General features: G+C 44.3%; 1 protein-coding gene across 1 annotated transcript in view; it reads right to left on the bottom strand.

Moving 5' to 3' along the window:
* Nucleotides 1-1,976: 1,976 nt before the first annotated feature.
* PLEKHG7 (pleckstrin homology and RhoGEF domain containing G7) overlaps nucleotides 1,977-15,957 on the bottom strand; it is a 34,189-nt gene continuing 20,208 nt past the window's right edge. Inside the window, exons 11-17 of the mRNA XM_054801620.1 lie at nucleotides 14,684-14,858; nucleotides 12,866-12,981; nucleotides 11,975-12,068; nucleotides 9,889-9,968; nucleotides 8,413-8,572; nucleotides 4,763-4,860; nucleotides 1,977-2,084 (exon numbers count right to left, since the gene is read on the bottom strand). Coding sequence (XP_054657595.1) covers nucleotides 1,977-2,084; nucleotides 4,763-4,860; nucleotides 8,413-8,572; nucleotides 9,889-9,968; nucleotides 11,975-12,068; nucleotides 12,866-12,981; nucleotides 14,684-14,858 — 831 coding nt within the window. The remainder of the gene's footprint in view (nucleotides 2,085-4,762; nucleotides 4,861-8,412; nucleotides 8,573-9,888; nucleotides 9,969-11,974; nucleotides 12,069-12,865; nucleotides 12,982-14,683; nucleotides 14,859-15,957) is intronic.

Genomic DNA, 15,957 nt, shown 5'->3' with positions numbered 1-15,957 from the left:
GTCAAGTGTGACTTCTCTGGGCTTGAAATATCTTTCTGTCTTACCAGCTTTGGTTTCAAGGTACTTTGAAGGTCTGGTGAGGCACCAGGGGTGGAAGGGGGAGGCTGTGATAGTGCAGCTGAGCTCAGGATGGGGGAGATGGAGCACAGCTGTCTAAGCCAAGTTGTGGCTAAGGTTTTGCAGCTTGCATGGTGTCCTGGAGCAGATCTGCTCTCTCCGCTCTGTTCTGCTCTCCTGCCCTACGTATTCACTGCTTGGCATGGAGCCTGGGTGGCTTTTCCTTTCCCAGGAAGCTGTGACAAAAACTTGCCCATCACAGGTGCAGGGGGAAGAGCAGGAACATGTACCGCAGCGGCCTGGGCTGCATCTGGAGGATGCTGAACCAGGTAAGTACATACATACATACATACAGCCTCCAGATCGTAGCTTGTGTGTACGGGCGAACTGGCTCGAGTGGATGAAATGTACCACTGTATCCTGACGTGCGGAGCTGGATGAGTTCGACCGTGGAGTAGAGGTGAATGCAAAGCGAATGCTGACTTCCCTGTGAATAACGCCAACAGCTGGAATGGCACTCCTACATTCTTCAATGTAGTGTGAACAGCTGGAATGGCACTCCTACATTCTTCAGCATAGTCCTCATCTGTGTTCAGTTCCCCCGAAGTAATTTCTGACACTATGGGGATATTCCAAGGGCTAGCTGTTCTACTGAGGGAGACTAGCTAGTTGGGCACAGAAAGTGGGAGAAGGGACAGAAATGCTTAAGAATGGCTTCAGGGAAGTCTCCCTTTCTCTCTTGACTGTGGCTAATCTCAGGGGATTAGCCAAGGTAACCTGGTGAGAGCACCCTCCCCCCGTGGTGGTAACCTGCATGAATGTTGTGGCAGTTTAAGGATGTTCTGCATCTCTCTGTGAGGGTGGTGAGGCACTGGAACAGTTTTCCCAGAGAGGTTGTGGATGCCCCATCCCTGGTAGTGTTCGAGGCCAGGTTGGATGGGGCTTTGGGCAACCTGGTCTAGTGGAGGGTGTTCCTGCCCATGGCAGGGGGGTTGGAACTAGATGATCTTTGAGGTCCCTTCCAACCCAAACCATTCTATGATTCTTTTCCAGTACCTCAAAAAGAGGGAGGGGAAAAAGTGACTACCAGGGGCACACACGCTATGTGAACCACAGATCTGGGATAGAGCTGAAGTATGGAGTGGTTTAATGCAAAAGTAACACTCAAGTTTGTGAAGCAAGCTTGAAATATAAAGGCTGCAATGAGTGTAAACAATGCATAATGACAGATCTGCTGAAAGTGGTGAAAAACTTCAGGTAAAAAAAAATCCCAAGAAAGTGGGGCATCATTGCACTATTGTTCTTTATATTTATGTGTTCTGTAGCATCTCTAGTTTAAACGAATGTTATATGTAATTGTGACCTTTTTCAAAGAAACTTGAATAATCTCATTTTAAAAATTAATGGGGAGTCAACACAATATATGCTTTTACTGATCTGCCTTCACAAGCTCAATCTTAATGCAAAAAACATCTTGTGATGTTATAGTTTAGTAGGTAGAGAGGCATAACTATAGGGAGCTATGGCTATACAATTTTAATTTTGTGAAATTTATTAATACAGTTTGCATGGTCTTGGAATAACCCTTCTAGACTTTTTTGGTGCATAAGTTCTCCTCACTAATGTGGGTTTTTTAACCTGTCCTGCTTTCTAGGAAACAACAAGCTGTATTAAAACTTCCCTGGATGCCAAAACCTTCCCCTAGCTGAAGCAAAGGAGCATCCAAGAGCAATACATTTGTTGCACAGCTCATTTTCCCCCTCCAGTTTATTCCTACATCACATGGTCAAAACTCATCACTTCTGTCTAGTCAAGTCAGAAATATGTTAACTTCAGAAACTTAAGGCATGCTGGAAGAAATAACTGTGTTATGACCGCAGTAGTCTTCCACTGGCTCTGTCAGTGCTGTTCTGACATTATTAAATTTCAGAGGATTCAGTTGGGGAGCAGAAAGCAGTGCTTTTCTTGGTTTCATGTTGCATGATGTAATCGGAGATTGCCGTTTCTATCTGTGACATCCATGTTTTCTGTAATAAGAAAAAATAATTTGTAAACCAAGACAATGTAAGAAAAAAAGTTCCAGTAATTCAGATACATAAACACCCAAAGCCTTTAGTTTCATTTAGCTTTTCTTCAGGCCCATACTTATAACTCCTGAAGTGAACATGAATTATCCCAGAGTTGAGCCTCTCCCAGTTGTTCAGGCCACTACCGCTGCTGGAGTCTGTGTCTCGGGCCACAGATTTCCAGTGAAGGTTTCCTTTTTGGTTGGAAGGTAGGATTTTAATGGTCTTGTTTGCTTGTAATGGTGAACTTTGCTGCAGGCTATTTCACCTGTTTTTTTTGTAGTATTTATTAGTTTAATGCTGTCCCTGCAGTTTGGGCTCCCTGTTCCTCTGATTAAGACAGGCTCAGTGCTATTCTGTCCCCTTTCAAGATTTGTTGTGTGCTGCCACGTGAATTTCAGTTTCTAGCATCACACTGACAGCATTCAGCTCTATATCTGCTGTCATCCAGGTATGAGGGCAGGGGCTGATGGCTGGAGAAATGGATTTAAAGTATGTAACTTCCTTCTCTGTGCTAGTCCAGATAGTCTGGGTTGCAGAAGCTGAGTTGTTTCTGAATTGCTATGATTAGACATTACTAATTAGTTGGTAGCAATACAAGCTTAAGGTCTAGCTGTGCTTCTCCCACCCCAGGGTCTTTATTTTGCCTAGTCAGGAGCTGTTCTCCCTGCTGTAGTGCATGTAGAGACACTGAGCTTTGATGCAAAGAGCAGCAACGCATGAGAAGGGGCAGCCTGTTCTACTTCATACTACGTTAGGATTCATAAATTTTGTTATTGACCCATTTGGTTGTTTCTTGTGTGTGTTTATAACCTGAACAGGTTAAAACGTTGCTTTGAAAAAATAGGAAGGTGGAGAGATAAATTGGATGACCTACAGGGCTAAGGAGTCCCAGCAGAAGACATGCGAAGCGTCTGCATGGGCAAGCTGTTTGTGCCTGGCAGAGCACAGAGCTTTGGCACGGGGCAGTTGCTCTGGTCCCCCCAGAGCTGCCGATGGAGGAGGGTCTGTTGTGCAGTGTGGTGGTGGTGGTTACTCAGGGGTTTGCCAGGCTGTAGTGGACAAGTAGGCAAGATTTAAACTGTTGAGCTTTTCAAGGCTCAGGGAGGAGAGCGGGGGACAGGGGGAAGAGAACAGAGGGCAGGACAGTGGTATGGGTGGAATGAGCGACAGCAGCGTATTTCAGGTCTGTGTTTTCACGGGTCTGCTGAGTATTGGGTCTCTGAGAGAGAGGTGGGAGTCGGGCAAAGGATTCCCTGCACCTACGTTCAACGCATTGCGTGCGCTTCCTGTGCGGTTGGTACAGCGCAGTATGGCAGCAAGAGGCAGGCAGCCAGGGTGAGCCTGGGCCTCGCAAGGGATCTGGGAGCCGAGGCAGGCACCTCACAAACATCAGGGGATCTAAGAGGCAGCTCACAACGTAAGAGCCCTCTGCTTGGCACGAGTCAACAGGAATGTGGCACTTAGGGCTTCATTCAGTTTGCTGTCTCCCTTTCGATACAGCTTTGCTAGCTCAAGGTCCTGGTCTGACGGTCCTCACCAGTATCAGTCTTACCCAGATCATCTTCCTCTCTGCCTCTAGAATCACGTCAGCTAAACCCATGAGCTCATCATGGCTAGCAAAGTTTCTTTAAAAAAGATACTGATCATGCTGAGATTGGGCTTCTTGGGAGCTGAAGTAAGGTAGTTCATTCAACTAGTGCTGGAAAGTCTACCTTGCCTAGGGCTAAGAGCACCCAAAGTCAACAAAATGCGGTAATGCCACCACACCCAAGTGAAAAGAACCTTTCACTGCAGGGTCTTCTCCTTTGATAAACTGGATTTGGGAGACATTGAGAAGATGGTAGACACCTAGTGTGACAGCAGCTTTGGAAGGGAAAGGTAATATTTCAGTAACAGGAGAAGGTAATGACTTCTTGAGGAGACACCTATTTCAAGTACTAACCAGTGATTTGGAAAGAAGTCACTCATTGTTTTTCCATGAAAAAGTCCTTCTACTGCAATTTATTTTTAAGAATTAGTATTAGTGGTAGTCAAATTTCTGTGCATTAGGTATGAGAGAATGAAATTGAACTTATATGAGAAAAAAATACTTATGCGAAGTGCGTACCACACTTTCAGATGTTATATACAGCACTGTTACTAGAAATGTGATGTGTGAAAATGAGGGGTAAATTTATATAACAGTGGAATTAGTCATACCATCTGTTCAATCTGAAATTGCAAGATGTGTGTTGTGCATAGATGAGCATGATACAGTTTTCTGATTTGAGTACTATTGCATATGAGTTGAGTGTGGGGAGTTGTTTTGGTGTTGACTTCTCTGGAGGGGCTGACCATCTTCATTTCTGTTATGCAAGAAATGGTATATTTTTTTAGCAATCAGAAAAGACATTTTTCAACAAGAATATGACCTGCTTTCAACCCTGATATAAAATTGGTACATGTTCAACAGCAAAAATTCTGTAATAAATGTGTGAGCCAGAGCATTGGGGTGTTACTTTGTTTTGATTTGGTTTTGGTCAAATGTCATGACTGTAATAGATTCTTAGCACAGCACAGCCACTTTTAGGCTGAGATCCTCCGTTAGGGAAAGTGCAGTTGTGTAATTGGAGAAGAAAAAAAGGTGTGCTGCTTACCTTGGCAGTCTCTGTCTGAGCTTGTAGCAAGAAGACTGCTATGCACTGACGATACCTATTTTCATGCTGTATTAGGAAAGCATTTCGCAGGCTGAAGACTGTGGAAAAATATGGAGAAATGATACAAATTCCCTCATGCAGCTGTCAGTCCAATTTTATATCATGTTGTCTCATTATGATTGAAGAAATGATGCATGTAATCATCTTTTATGATTCTTAATAGGGCAATGCACCCTGATGGGGTTAGTTTTTTGTTGTGCAGGAAGCTTTGTTATTTCAAAAAGTTAATTCTGCTTGCATTTGTTTTATTTTTAATTCCTTTATCATTGCACAGCTAACGTGCTTTTGAGTCTAGCTGAGGATCAGTAAGAGAAGTTTCCGTTCAAAGTGGACTAAATCATAACTGAAGTTGGAGAAAAACAAATATCAAACATTAAAGAGAAAGGCCACGTTTCTATTTTATTTCAAACGGGTCCGTACGACGGCTGCTATGTAGGGAAGTGGCTGCACTCGGGCTGATATTGGGTTTGGGCTCTCCCTGGGGCATGTGCATGAGCCATCGCTGCTGCCCGCGGTGCCCCACGTTGGCTGCCAGCAGCAACGTCTCGCAGGGCCCTTTGGTTCCTCTCAAACTTCTGCAGAACTTAATTGGTGACTCTGGCTGTGACAGCAGCATCTCCTGGGTCCTGCAGATGACTTTGGGCGTTATGGGGCAGGTTGTCCTGCAAGGGGACAAGAAGCAGTGTCGCACGTCCAGAGTGAAGGGGTGGGTTAAGACTGCTACCAAGCAAGCTTGGGGCAAGAGGAGGGGAAAGCATCTTCAGGCAGCCAAAATCCTGCGGCAGACGGCAGGCGTGCTTGGGTGGGCTGGTTGTGGCAAGGAAAAGGGCACAGTAACCTGTTATAACGCACTGGATTCATGTGGCTTCGCTTGTTTTAGCTGGAGTCGACGTTGCCGTAAGCGAAGCAACCGTGAGCGGGGTGCGGGATTGCCTCCCTGCGAGCGGGGGCCTAGATGGAGGCCTGCTCCTGAACCCTCGCAGCCCGAGGGGAGCGCAGATCCTCAAGCTGCCAAGACAAGGCAGCGTTTTTCTGAGTGTACTACAGTTGACGTATCTTTTTGATAAACTTTTCTAGCTCACATAGTTTGCTCTGAACCCTTGTACTATGTAGAATATCTTGCTGGTGTGTAACGCTGCTTGTCCAAGCATTTCCAAGTGCTCTACAGTCAGACCTCAAAATATTTCTGGAAGATAAAGTGTCATATAAATCCTAGTTTTATAGAAAAGGAAAGTGGAGCACAGACTGGTTAAATTACTGCAGCAAATCAGTTAGCAGTGGAAATTTTTAGCAGCAGAGAAGGTATGTTTCAGAACTCATGCCTTCTGTCTGTCTGTGGTCAATGGGAAATACAACTTTACAGTTCTAAATATGAATTTTCTGGGCAATGCTCTGCATCAGCTCTCAGTAATATTTTCTAAAAGAAATTCTGTAGCTGTAAAGATTGCCAGTCTTTGATACAGGAACATACCGGTGGGTCTGGCTCCTTCAAACTTCTGTAAAGCATTATTAGTGGAACAATAATAAGTAATTGCAAAGATTAAATCCAGAGCAGGATGTTAAAAAGAAATTTCTAATCAAAAAGTATGTTGTTGCTTGCTATCTTCAGAGATGGATTCCTACTATTACACTTACTTGTAAATTTACATCTCTTGTACAAGGTCCTGGCATTCGTGGATAGTTCTGCCTTTAGGGTAGCTTCCCAGTGGTGTGAGCACACCATTATGTCTCTTATCCGTTCGCTGATATGTCATAGGCTTTGGGCTAGAATTATCCTGCATAATTATCAGTCTCCTGCCTGCTGCCAAAAGCGTATTTCTATGAGATGGCTATATATATATATATTTCTAGTCCTTGTATTGAGGTATGTTTCTTTCCAAAATGAGATAAACAGTCAGCAAACTAATGGATGCAAAAGTACTTCATAGATTAAAAATCAGGGTTTCATTTTTGATTAATGCGATGGATCACTACAAGTCACAGGCTGCCCTTCCTGAGAACATGCGAACAAATCTTCTACTGCCACCAGTAGTAAAAGTCTCCTTGAGACTGCAAATAAATTGGCAGCATTCCCCAAGGTCACACATTCCTGACAATATTTTTTTTTTCCTGCAAAGGAACATTTTCCATTGACACTGGAAATTTTGCTTGTTGTTTTACACAAAATGTTGGAAATCTGAACTGAAGATCAGTAATTTTTCTCACTATTTTTATTGTGTCCCACTCCAAGGGAGCCTGTATTGGGATGTGGTCTTGTAACACCTTGGAAGCCCCAGATAAGGAATGGAGACTGCCATAGCTACAGCTGTAATGAAGCTGGTAGGAATATATGGGAGAGAATTTGGGCAATGAGGTCCAGAGGAAGGACCATAACCAGTGGCCAGAGCCTGGGCTGGGATGCAGCAGATAACTTTGTTCTGCTGGTTGCGGCTGGGTTAAGAAGGACCCTGGCTAGAAATCTCTGAATGTAGCAAATGCTGGATTGGAAAAAAATAAAAAAAAAATCTTATTCCCATCTCCGTTTATGACTAATGTTGTATGTGCAAACGGGAGGGTGGCTGCACCACCCTCTCTAGCACCCAGAAGCTGTTGATGTTGCATCTGGTCTGGGCTTAGGCAGGAATGTGGGGCTGCCCTTCCCTCCAACCTGCAAGTGAGAGGTGGCCACTGTGTTTCCTTCATCTCTTCTGGGTTGGTAGGGAGACTCGTTAGGCAGAGAGACAGTGCCTGGAGTATGTTTAAAAGCAGGTTATTCTTCTCTGTGTTCATCCCCTTATCTCATCTTTAGTCATTTGCCTTTTGTTGCTTACCTTTATTTCCTGTCAGCGTTGATGCTGAATGCTAATTACTCTGGGTGAATATATTTCAAGGTTATCATAAATTTTATCGGCTCTAGGCTTATGTTCCTCATCTACTGATTTCCTACGAGCACTCCGCTCCCTGAGCCTAGTCCTCCCAGTCTTTAGAATTAGGAGGGCTGACAGGCTCTGGAGCCTGGAGATTTGTATTTCTTGTATTTCTCTCTGATATAGGAGGCTCCTGGGATCTGGGCAGTGTTAGACTGAGGTGTGTGAGCACCTGGATGAGCGGCTCAGACCAAGAGGAGGTCTGATTTTTAACACCTGCTCCCTCACCCAAGGTCTGATTTGGTGACTCCAGGGCTGTTGTTTTGGCAGGGTAAGGCTGGTCGCTCTCTGTGAGGGTCAGTTCTCCTCCCCTCCTTACCCAAGGGCACAGCAGCAGGTGTTAATTGGGGCGGTTTCCCCTGGTGATGCATTTGCATGTCTGCGAGCAAAGAAGCATTGAAGTATGGCAGGTGATTTCCAATAGTCAGGGGGGAGGTGAGTAGGAGCAGCAGCGGGAGGTGAATGTCCTCTCCAGCCTCCTCAAGAATTGCTGCTGTGCATGTGTGAGGACACCCAGGAGAGCAGCGTGCTGGGGTGTTGGGTAGTGAGACTACTGAAAAAATGCTGTATAACTAGTACGGAATATAAAATGTCCTTGGGAAAGAGCCCCAGGGTTTGACAGAGCGTGTCCCAATGCATTGAGGTGGTATTTATGAAGGTGTTCAAATGCACGCGGGCACATACCTGTAACGTGGATGGGGTCAATGTTTTTCAGTGTCAGTCTGTCTAGAGGGATGGGCTGGTCTAGGACTGTGCAAAACCCACCCTCTCTTATGAAGGACTGCAGCTCAGGAGTGAGGGAACGACAGACAGGGATTAAGCTGGTGTCTGAGCCCCCGTATTTCTGGGAATAGAAAATGAAGTTGGTTAGCTGGTTGTCTGCCATCTGCTCATGAGGTATAGGCACTAACCAGCCCTAAATTATGTGCTTTCTTTGATCAAAGGTACTCAGACAGCTCATTTGCCTGAGGAACCTCAGAAAAACTCATTGGTACCTGGAGCTCTCCTGCAAGGTCAGACCTTGTACTAAAAAAGCCACAGTAGAAACGCAACACAAGTCCACAGGCAGAAAACAGCCAAAGGTGTTCAAAGGTCTTTTTTTGTCCCTTCTCCGCATTATTTTACCAGCAGGACTTTTTCTCTATTCCTTGGAAGTGTGTTTCTCCATCTCCCCTCACGTACATGTAGAACACGGAATTACTGCGGCTACGGATGGGTTGCAGCCCTTCACAGAAGGTTCACCAACACACGTATGTGGGGCAACCCTCAAAGAGACTTGCCTGCGGGCACCAGGTCCCTTGAATTCCTGCTCCCTTCATCCCTCCCCAGTGCTAAGGGATGGTGCTGCTGCTCTAGAATCTCTCACTGTATGCCTTCTCTATCTCCTACAAAAGCAGAACACCCACTTCTTTTAAAAAACCCAAGAAGTCTTTAAATCAGACACAAGCTTCTTGAGATTTAGCACACATCCACTTAGCCTTAATTTACATCAGCTTCATAAACTTGATTAGCTAGATGCACTCCTACATTGAAGCTTTAGGAATTTCCGGTCACACAGTGCCTTTTTTTGGGGCCTAAACACATACGTTTATCATCTATAGAACTCTCTCTCTAGCATCTTTGATCAATAGTAACTTTCTTAAAAAGAGTCATTATGTCCATTTTAAAGTAGGGGAAATCAAGGCAAAGAGAGGCGACATAAACAGACTGTGCTGGAAATGAGAATAAAACCAGCTTTCCATCTGTTTTTTCCTTTTTTTTTTTTTCTTTCCACTTCTTTCCAACAGTTCTGATATCTCTGGGATAAAAATTTCTCAGGTTGCTAGACTGAGTCATGAGGGTGGCATTAGAAAACTTCCTACATTCTTGAAACTTTTCTGAGCTTTAGGAATCCAGCACGTCAGAACAACACTGGGAAAATATTAAGGTTTGTAATGTAAATTCTGCCTGTTGTGGTGTTCCTGTAACATGCTGAGCCTAGAAGCAGGGTTTTGAATCAGTGTTATGGTTTGGTATTTGCATAAGGAAGTATCACCCAGTCTTCATGCCCATTAGTCATCTTGTATTTTTCTTGTTAGATCAATCTTCCAAAACACATTAAAAATATTTACCAATCTAAACAGCATAACTGCAACCATGTATATCTCTTTCCATTATTACCTTTTTGTTACGTTTAATTTTGGTAATTAATAGGAAATCATTGAATAGGAAGAGATAGACGTCAAGGAGTCTTGTGCTTTCTGAGGAGAAAAACAAAAAAAAAAATCAATTTAACGGTGTGATTATTTTAAGGAGCACTTCTAAGATGAGGCATATCTATGAATCATTGCATCTTACAAAATGCTTTTAACAAAGAAACATGGTTTCCAACATAGTACACAACTACTTATGTCCAAGAAAGGAGACTCTGCAACCTCTCTGGTCCCCTGTACGAATATTTGACCACCCTAATTGTTAACAAGTTTTTCTAAATATCTAATAGGGGAATACCCCATGCTGCAACTTGCATTCTTATGTCTCATCCTTTCTCTGTGCAACTTCAAGATGCCTTTAGCTCCATCTGCCTAAAACCAGCCATTAGGCAGTTGAAGACAACAGTAATGTCTTCCCTGAGCCTTCTCTTCCTACATCTGAACAAACCCACTTGTCTCAGCTGCTCCTATTCTCAATTACAGGATTACAAAAAAACCCCAACCAAACACCCAAAACCCCCAGACAAACCACCATGCAACTGCGGTCTCAGTGATCTCAGTTGCATTCAAACAAGCACAATTCACCTTAACACCAAATTTGTGCGAGTCTGTTTAGACTGGTTACTTTAGGACATGCTTCTTTCTGTTGTGCAGCGTTATATTCGACTTGTGATTTCATTTTTGTCTTGAAAGATATTTTATCCAGACAAGTGGCCAAATGCCAGGCACTTTTATATTGCAGATTGCAGGCAGCTGGCTGTCTTGGTGGGTAAGAGTTATGCTCATACCTCCTGCTCCATTTTCTAATTATGTGTTGCAGAAAGAAATATGGCCACCCGATGGCCACCCTTACCTCCTGATAAGGGGTAATGATAGGGGCTGATGTCTTATCAAGAGAGCAATGAGTGCAGAGGGAAGCATTGGCAGGAGAGGACTCAGTGGCTTTCTTTCTCCTCTCTGCCTGCCACTCCCTAAACATCACCTTTTCTTCTGCTCTCCATGTCCCTCATGTTGTGCCTTCTCATCTGCTACTATAGTTCTCCTCATGTGAAAAGGAAAACAAAGACACTGAAAAATGGACTGTGTCCCTTGTGCTGCTCCCTTTATAAAAGTAATAATGGTGGTGGGAGACAGAAAGCATTGCTTGCTTATTCTCTTCACCTCTGCTGCTGAGAAGGTGGTGAAGGAAACGGGCTGTGCTCGTTTCTGCCAAATCATTGCTACAGCCCTGGCACACATCCTTTCAGATAATGGTCTTCTCTAAACTGCCCAGGCTCTGCTTTCCTGCTCATGTAAGGAGGAAATCCTTCTCTCCTGTGCAGGTAGAGATTCTGCAGCAGCTCCCCAGCAAGCAACCTGTGCCCTGCTACAAAATGATGCCTGTGTCTCTGGAGACGTGAGTCTCTCCTCTGCCAGGGTGATGGACAGCTGCAAGCAGTGTTGTAGAAATCAACGTGCTTGTGTGGGACCACTGTGCTACCTGTGGAGTTAATGGCGTGTTGTATGAGTGCTCTGTTCATAAACGGGAAGCCACCTGGCAGGATAACACCTTCGTGTTCCAAGGTATCCATCAAAACAACATTCTTAGCAGAGATGAAGCATGAAATAAAAATACCAAAACCTCTGGACTTTTCAGTAATTTTCAATGAAACACATAGCAGATACGATGCCAGAGAGGTGAGGTATGCTGACATCAGCCCCTGGGCACATGGGGCACCTTGTATAGGACAGTCTAAGCTTCCTGTTTTCCTATTGCCACATTCTTGAATTCTACAGTAAAACACTCCCTTTGAGTGGCAGGCATTGGCCAGTCGAGCTGATTTCTTCAGCACCTGGCAGACTGAATATCCAGATGTGACAATAAACAATCATGCAGATTACTCATCCTTTTGGCGGTTTAGCTGTTTCTCAGTCTCTCTCTGACAAGCTGTACATTTGCTTTTTCTTTCCCACACCTGCCCAAATACTGTTGCAGAGGTTCGTTCTGGACCTGCCATAACAAAATATGATTCTGTTAAGCGAATTCCTGACACCAGGACATTTAGGGACATTACCTGCTAGTGTTAGCCTCCCTTCATGAAGGAGAAGTCTGTTCGCTGAGGACAAAATGTTTTCACTGCTGTTTTCTCTTAAGCTTTGCTTCAAACACTTAACCCAAAAAAGAGACAAAGAGAGAGAGAGAGAATGGAGAATCTTGCATATCTGATGATGAACTGGGAGGCAACCAGCAGTTAAACTGAGCGCGCATGTGCTCTTATCTCAGGCTAAACACATCACACAGCTAATAACTGAGAATGGCTGTGTTTCTTCAGCATGGTTATTGCTTGAATGTATTTACACTTTTGAAATGTTAAGCTGGGTTTTTCTTTTCTGGAGTGACTTTAATGGTTTTTGCAGCCCTGCATGTGAACAGACATAATCCTTGAGGTGAGATCCACTTGATGATGTTACCATATTGCTGCTTAAAGTCTGTCCGTATGGAGAAGGGAGTAACCACAGCAGAAAGGTGCATGTGTTCCTAGGTACGCTGTGTAATTTTTTGTAATGCTATTGAAATGTAAATAGAAATTTCTTTGGCTCAGCTTGAGGAGTGAAAGAGGCAAATTATTACTACTATAAGGATACAAATTAGAAATTCTTACATCTATCCTGTTTCATTCTGCCCCCTAAAAGCAAATACTGGAGAGTCCTACTGGATCATACGATCGTACTCTCTTGGATGCTAGCGGAGAGCAACCCGTGCTGCCATCCGAGGCACCGTGCACAGCCTGCATGTTCAGCTACGGTGTTTGCAGTGCTCAGGCTGCGGCTGCTCCTGTTAGAGCGGAGCCATCCCCAGTAACTAGAATATAGACAACCAGCCAACTTTAGATCATGCTATAAAGATAGATAGGAAACTAAACCTTCCTCACAAGGAAAAATGTCCTTTAAAAAACCCTACTTACCTCTGGGACAAAGAATCTCTTGTCACGATCCCAGACCTGAGGCCAAATTATAACCTCTTGCAGCTGCCTGAACTTCTGAAAGTTGTCCAACCACTTGACTTTACCTTCCAGATCCCCTGAAATATGTGAAACATCAGTTACTGCCAAGGCTGGCAAAACCAGTCCTGTTTCTAGAAGATGCTGAATACTGATTTTCTCCAGTGGAAGCCCCAGATGAAATCTTGGCCTCATTGCAAAAAATGCCTAAACTCTTTTTAGGTCAGCAGGGCCAGAATTTCAAACCATGCATTCAAACATGCTTAAATTCACTGCTAAATGAAAAGGTTGTGTTTACTAATCTGACTGGGGAACAGGGGGAATCATGTAAAACTGAATTAAACTGTCATCTTAAAAAGTTCTTTAAAAAATATCCTGCCTTTCTAAACTGTCTGGGGTAGTCAGAGAAAAAATAATTTTCATTATATACAGCCTGATCAAAAGACTGTTGAAATTAATGAGAATTAATTTCTGGGGAACTGGTGCCAGAAGTGACTGAAGTATTTAACTGGGATGGGGGCATCTCAGAAGGTGAAAAGTGGAGACAGTCTCTGCTGATTCAGGGCCATTATGGGGAAAACTTCAATGGACCTGCAACTTAAATTCCAAGTTTTTGTGATACTGCAAATAATCATTTCAGGTTTAGACCACACCTAAACCTGCTGTCCTCCCAGTAGAAGTCCCCAGACTAGTGACAAAACCATCTTATTTTCCTATGGGACCCATTCTGTGCCAAAAAGTGCATTCCTTGTGTGGCCATTAGGCTATGCTCCTCATAAGACTTGGCAAGAAGAGAAAGAACCCGTCTCTCTTTTAGGTGGTAATTCTGTCATTGGAGTATTTACCCAAGAAGATGGAGCCCCAGATTTATCTATCTATACAAGACATTAGCTCTCTCTCCACCTTATCTCCCAAGGAGACGTTCAAGCCTTCATCCTCCAGGACGGGGAGAAGGATGGCAGCAGAGAGCGTGCCACCATGCTGGTTGGCTCAAGGCCCTGGTGTGCTGCTGGTGAGGATGAAGAGCTGCCTGGCACCTGTCCCTGCCAAGATTTGCAGGATAAGTGTTTTGCTGATGCATTATCTTGTTTTTGATTTCAGTGGAGGCTGCATGAGGCCTTTGGGGGGAAAAACCTATCTGCTGATGTACTGTATGACCGTAGGACACTTAGAGATGCATTTATAGCTTCCTGAATAAGAATGAATTAATAAAATATTTACTTAAAACAAAATGCAGGGAAAAAATATATTCCTGGACCAACCCCTTCTTTTTCCACAATAGCTAGAGAAAATCTGTAGCTGAGATAGCTCTTCAGCTACTTTACATGGTAGGAGCCTGTCATTTACTGAAAGGTCACTGACATAATATTCCCCTTGTGAGTGCAATTTTATCCTATTAAGGATTAGCCCCAACAAATCCTCCCTAGACATAAATCCAACTCAAAGACTTCTTTGTTTGAGATCTTTCTTTATTTGTTCCAATTTGTGATCTGCTTTTAATTGTTTGCATGTCACTGCAGATGATTCTGAGCAAATACAAGTGACTCACTGATTTGGGAGTCCTGTGACCTTGCTCAGAGAGGCTTTGACAGCACAAGGGTGGCACCAATCATTTCCTACAGAATGAGGAAGGACTCAAGGATTGCAGAAAGGCATGCACATCCTCATTGTATCTCTGCAGGGAGACTGGACCCATTCACACTCAAAGGACACACACACAAAAAGGCCACATAACCTGCTGATTGTTAATTGCGCACTTGTCTTTTAACCTTAGCTACTTACGTATGGACTTTTCCACCTTCTCTTTCAGTGACCAGATAAAGCCTTTCTCTGTTTCATCAGTGCTCCTCTTCCAGATGTTGTTAAGGAGGAGGGGATAGCGCGTCAGTCGATGCAAAGGAGTGACCAGCAGCTCGGGCAGATGCAGCCTCTTGCACTGTTCGTTTTGTTCGCACCACTGCTGAAGACAAGGAAAAACTGCCTTAGGCCTCGGCTTGCTCCCTGGCAGGGAGGTAGCAAACAGTAATGAGACAGGGACTAATTAAAGATGAACTTCTCACACAGTGAGAGCGAGGGCAGCGTAAAGGCTCTCTGCAGGGGGAATCGCATCATTCCTCCAGATTCACTTTCTGCATTGCTGCTTCCCATTTCAGATGCTGCGGCCGTGCCAGCAGATCAAGCAGCGCTCTTATTTATCTGCCATTTTAATTTCATCAGTAAAACCTTAGTTACATTTGAGGGCCACCTTATGTTTTAGGGTCACCTGCTACTTCTCTCTGGGGACGTTTTTCCTAGGCATGAGTGTGTTAGTGATGTGAAACTCCCAGGCTCTAAAAGCTGCAGAGTTTGGCTGCTGCAGAGAGGTGTCCTCCCAGTTTTTGCCTGCCTGTGAGAAAGGCCCGCTTCTTCAGGTTTCTCTTTCTAAGCTTGTAAATGTTGAAGATCAATCTTAAGTATTTACAGGACACACTGGTCTGCTAACGCTAAGTCAGAAAGAGCAGACCCCTCTCCCCAGAGGGGAGCCCCACCGCTGCACTGGCTGGAGTTGTCGCTTCTGCAAAGACGGAACCTGCTCTAGTGATGTAACTTTACAAAGACATCACTGACAGCTCTTTCCAGCCTTAGAGGGAGGTAAACGCTGACTTACTGGTAGTGTTTTGATACCTAGTTCTACCTTTGCTTTATCTATGGCTAAGCAAGACCTGTCAGAGGAGCTAAAACACTGCCACCGCGGAGGGATTGCTTGCTGGTCTATCCAGGATGTTGCTTCCTCGCTGCAGGCACATGGAGGAGGAAAGCAGCCTGGCTTTCTGGCCAAGGCTCAACCAAAACCCACCCTGCTCTCTCACTGCAGGCTCCCAAGACACATGAAAGCACTGACATGCTCCTGGATATTTCTATTCCTCTTGTTTTGGCTTGTATCATATATCCCTTTCCTTAAGCAGAAGGAAACCATCATACACTTCTCCAGTTTTGAAGACTGTGTATGTCATTGCTGACGTGGTATAGCATAGAGGCTGGGGGCTGGTTTGTACGTGGGGAATGTGAGCCCTGTT

Source organism: Grus americana, chromosome 1, assembly GCF_028858705.1.
Source record: "Grus americana isolate bGruAme1 chromosome 1, bGruAme1.mat, whole genome shotgun sequence".
NCBI lineage: Eukaryota > Metazoa > Chordata > Aves > Gruiformes > Gruidae > Grus > Grus americana.
This window is presented reverse-complemented; position numbering and strand designations above follow the sequence as displayed.